We start from the raw sequence: 3,514 nt of genomic DNA on the forward strand, positions 1-3,514 counted from the left end.
TGGGCGCCGCCGCCCGCCGCTCTCGAGGCGCGGGACCCCTTCGCCGCCGTGTGCCAGGGGGCAGGTGGCGGAGCAGACGCCCCAACAGGGAGGGCCCGCACTCGTGCGGAAGCGGCAGCCTGCGCCCCGCGAGCGCCCCGAGCGTCCCGGCACGCCGGACGCGGACGACCGGCGTATCGAGGGGAATTTAGCCGGCGGACCACGCCCTTTTCTCGGGTTTCGGTTTCCTGGACCTCGCCCATCGAGGGGAAGGCTCATTCTAGGCCACGCCTGCTCTGTGGGCTCGCCGAAGGCAAGCGAAGAGGAATAGCGTCGGTGATGGAATTGAGCCAGCGGAGTTAACCGCTCGGAAGCCTCAGGCGGGCCGCCTTCCGCAGGCCGCTTCCGGGGTCCTGCGCCTGCGCGCTACTTTCCAGGAGCTTCCGGGCTGAGCGACCAGGTCTGGGTCCCTGGGGCGCGCAAAAGGGGAGGGGCAAGCTTGCGTGTGTGCGCGCGCGTCCGCGGTGACGCAAGCGAGCAGGCGAGTCTGGAGGATCGGATGGGTAGAGTGGCACCGCCAGGGTGTGTGGTGGGCGGTGCGTGAGGCCGCTCTGGGCCTTGGGAGTCGGCCTCTGTAGCCCGATCGGTTCTTGGAGCACATCCGGGGCAGAGGGCGCAGATCTCCAGGTCAGGGGTTGCGGTCGCCGTCTCCGCCGGCTTGCCAGCCCGCGCTTGGCCGGCCGTGCGGGTTAGGGTAAGCGGGCCCCCGTTCCCGGAGAGAGGACCGTGAGGTGAAAGTGTGGGAGGTCGTCGCGGGCCCGTGGCAGGGAGCCTGGAGGAGGCGTTCTTGAGGGGCGCGCTTGTGAGGAGGGGAAGTAGCGGTGAGAGCCGCACAGTATTGATTTTCTAGTGCTAGGTCCCGGGACTTTGCGGAGCATCCTTTTGGGGGGCCACTGCTGCCGTCCTCTGAGGCGCATGCTGCTATCAGACCCGCTTTACAAGTGGCAAGACACGCAAAAAGTCACTTACGTGGGGCCACACGGTACGTGACCGGGCGTCCCGCCGAGAGCTGTCTGGGGCAGAAGCCTGTTATTTTAACGTCGTTGTCTTACAGAGAGACAGAAAAGTGAGAAAAGAAAAAGGGAACGAGTGTCAGGAGGGGAGACGATGATGACCGGGGACGGGCTCGGGGAAGACCGGGGTGGAGCGTGCGGTCCCCCTTCCAACTCGCCCCCGTCCCCAGTTCCTGCAGCCCCGCAGAAATTCTCTGCTGTCGCGTGGCTTGACGAAGCGGAGCCGTTCTGCCGGAGCCAGCCCCGAGATGCGGGCCTTCGGGGGGTTTGAAGAACTGGGGCCGTGGGCAGGGCTGGGCTTTGTGCTCAGAGCCGCGCAGGGCGGCAGTGAGGGCCCGGGCCGAGGACCCTGCTCCCTTTTTTTCTACCCTGCAGCTATTTTTTTTCCTTCTGTCTGCGGAGAGAGCCTTTGTTCAGGCCTCTGGAGTTTTCTTTTCCCTGGCGCAGTTATGCTAAAACAAAACAAGAGATCCATCAGAATGTTGCTTTCCGGACAAGTCCGGTGCCCGACTGCTTGCAGACAAAACTTGCCGGTGGCATTATCCATGCGCGCTCTGCAGAGCTTTGCTTGGATGGGTCACCATAACTTTTGTTTAGAAGTTTACAAGTAGAGCAAGTAGACACCCCGGCCCTCCATCGCCGGCGGCGCAGAGCACGCGGGGGACTTGGTAGTTGGGTAGTTCGTAGAACTGTATCTGCGAGCATCTTTCTCTCTTTCGCAGTTTGTGACTCGTGTGAGAGTCAAGTTTTAATCTCAGCCTGTGAGAGAAACATTGCATGTGGTCAGAGTTATCCTTAAGACTTCCTTGGGAAGGTGCAAAGTGAGTGCCATTTTATGGCTGAGACTAGCTCTTTTTCTTAGCTTTGAGACTTACTGACATTTCTGTGGTTGTAACTGAGACAGCCTAGGTTCACTTTAAGGGCTTCATTATACAAATAAAGGTAGTTGTTATGCACTGCTAGAAGCTTAAAAGGAGGAAGACAAACCAAGTGAGTAGTATGTTTGGGGCTCTTAGGCTGATCCTGGAGCATGTGCTCATGGAACAGAAAGTGCCAGGCCAATAGGTTTTTTTTTTTGGGAGGCAAAGTTCTCATTGTGTGGATCTTGTAGCCCAGGCTGGCCTGGAACTTGCAAAGATCCTCTGGTCTCAGCCTCCCAAGTGCTGGGACTACAGGCATTTGCCACTGAGCCTGGCTGGTCTCACACTTCTAGTATTTATAAAAGAAAAAAAAAAAGTTTGTTTTGGCTAGCAATTAAACTTGTGATCCTTAACATTTTTGTGTTAAGGCATATGGTGTTTTGCTTTGTTTTTGTGATGCTAGAGATGGACCCCAGGGTCTCAAGCATCTAGGCGGGCACTCTGCCACGGAGCTATACCCTGAGCCCAGCTGCTAATATATTAAGCGCTGATTTTTCTCTTCGGGTAGCATATCCAGTGATGTGAATTACTGGATTAACTATGCACTTTGTGATTTCTCCTCAAGTTTTTTTTTTTTTTTTATTGTATTTAGTACAGGGTCTACAGGGTCTCACTACGTAGATTGAACTCATGATTCTCCTGTTTCCAGCCTCACAAGAACTGGGATTACCGGTGCATGCCAACACACTGAATCTCAATTACTGTCTCAGTGTGCCCTGGGCACTGAGCTTGAACCCCTGCAGCTGCACTCTGCCTAAGCAGGTGCTTTAGTCCGTTAAACTATCTATCTGGCCATCCCTTTGTCCTCAGTTTTTGAGTGGTGCTACCTTCAGGGGCTTGAAAGCCATTTATTTATTTATTTATTTATTTATTCATGCATCTGGTATTCACTACACATCTTGGACCCATAGTGATCCTCCTGTTTTCAGCTTTCAAAGGGCTGGGATTATAGGCGTGGCCCACTAACACCCAGACTCGAGTCACAGGCTCAGTGTGACCTGATGTGGGGGTCGGGGATTGAACTGTTCCTGAGCTTGCCAAAGCAGGCACTTGATCTGCTAAGCTATCTTGCTGGCCCCCAAACCATTTATTTCCCCACAGATTTTCTAGTTTAGCATTTAGTGCAAGATTGGCTTACAGATTTTTTGGCAGCAGTCACTGGCATGGACCCCATTTTTCAGAAATGTATGACAGTGGCTGCTTTTTATTATTTTTTATTTATTTTTTTACAGAGGGTAGCTTTTATGTATTTTTTAAAAGTTTTATTGGTACATATCTGCAGTACACAGTGATTCATTGTGAGGAATTGGAACATGTACATAGCACCTCTTGTTTTTATGTGTCGCATGGCTATAGTTTTTTTTTTTTTTTTTTTTGCAGAACTGGGGATTGAACTCAGGCCCTTGCGCTTGCCAGGGAAGTGCTTATTCTACTGAACCATCTCCCTGGCCCCCCATGGCTATAGTTTTTTAAAAAATAAAACTTTTCTCTAGTGGTCAGGCCTGTTCTTTGAGCCATTGTTGTGTGTTGTTTTTTTTTTTT

General features: G+C 53.0%; 2 protein-coding genes across 8 annotated transcripts in view; one reads left to right on the forward strand and one right to left on the reverse strand.

The window, feature by feature from the left end:
- The window catches only part of LOC111816293 (atherin-like), a 993-nt gene extending 728 nt beyond the window's left edge, over positions 1 to 265 (reverse strand). The window contains exon 1 of the mRNA XM_023713183.1: positions 1 to 265. Within this exon, the coding sequence (XP_023568951.1) occupies positions 1 to 242 (242 nt within the window). The 5' untranslated portion in view covers positions 243 to 265.
- The window catches only part of Cnot8 (CCR4-NOT transcription complex subunit 8), a 23,810-nt gene continuing 20,485 nt past the window's right edge, over positions 190 to 3,514 (forward strand). For 2 of the 7 annotated variants that reach the window (XM_004629386.2, XM_004629387.2), the window contains exon 1: positions 626 to 733. The gene's annotated coding sequence lies outside the window, so the exon portion shown is untranslated. Of the gene's footprint in view, positions 440 to 623; positions 734 to 763; positions 861 to 889; positions 1,106 to 3,514 lie in introns of those variants that run through there. The other 5 variants (XM_023713179.1, XM_023713178.1, XM_023713182.1 and 2 more) reach the window with 5 other exon arrangements.

This window comes from Octodon degus, unplaced genomic scaffold, assembly GCF_000260255.1.
Source record: "Octodon degus isolate 3935 unplaced genomic scaffold, OctDeg1.0 scaffold00029, whole genome shotgun sequence".
Taxonomy (NCBI): Eukaryota; Metazoa; Chordata; class Mammalia; order Rodentia; family Octodontidae; genus Octodon; species Octodon degus.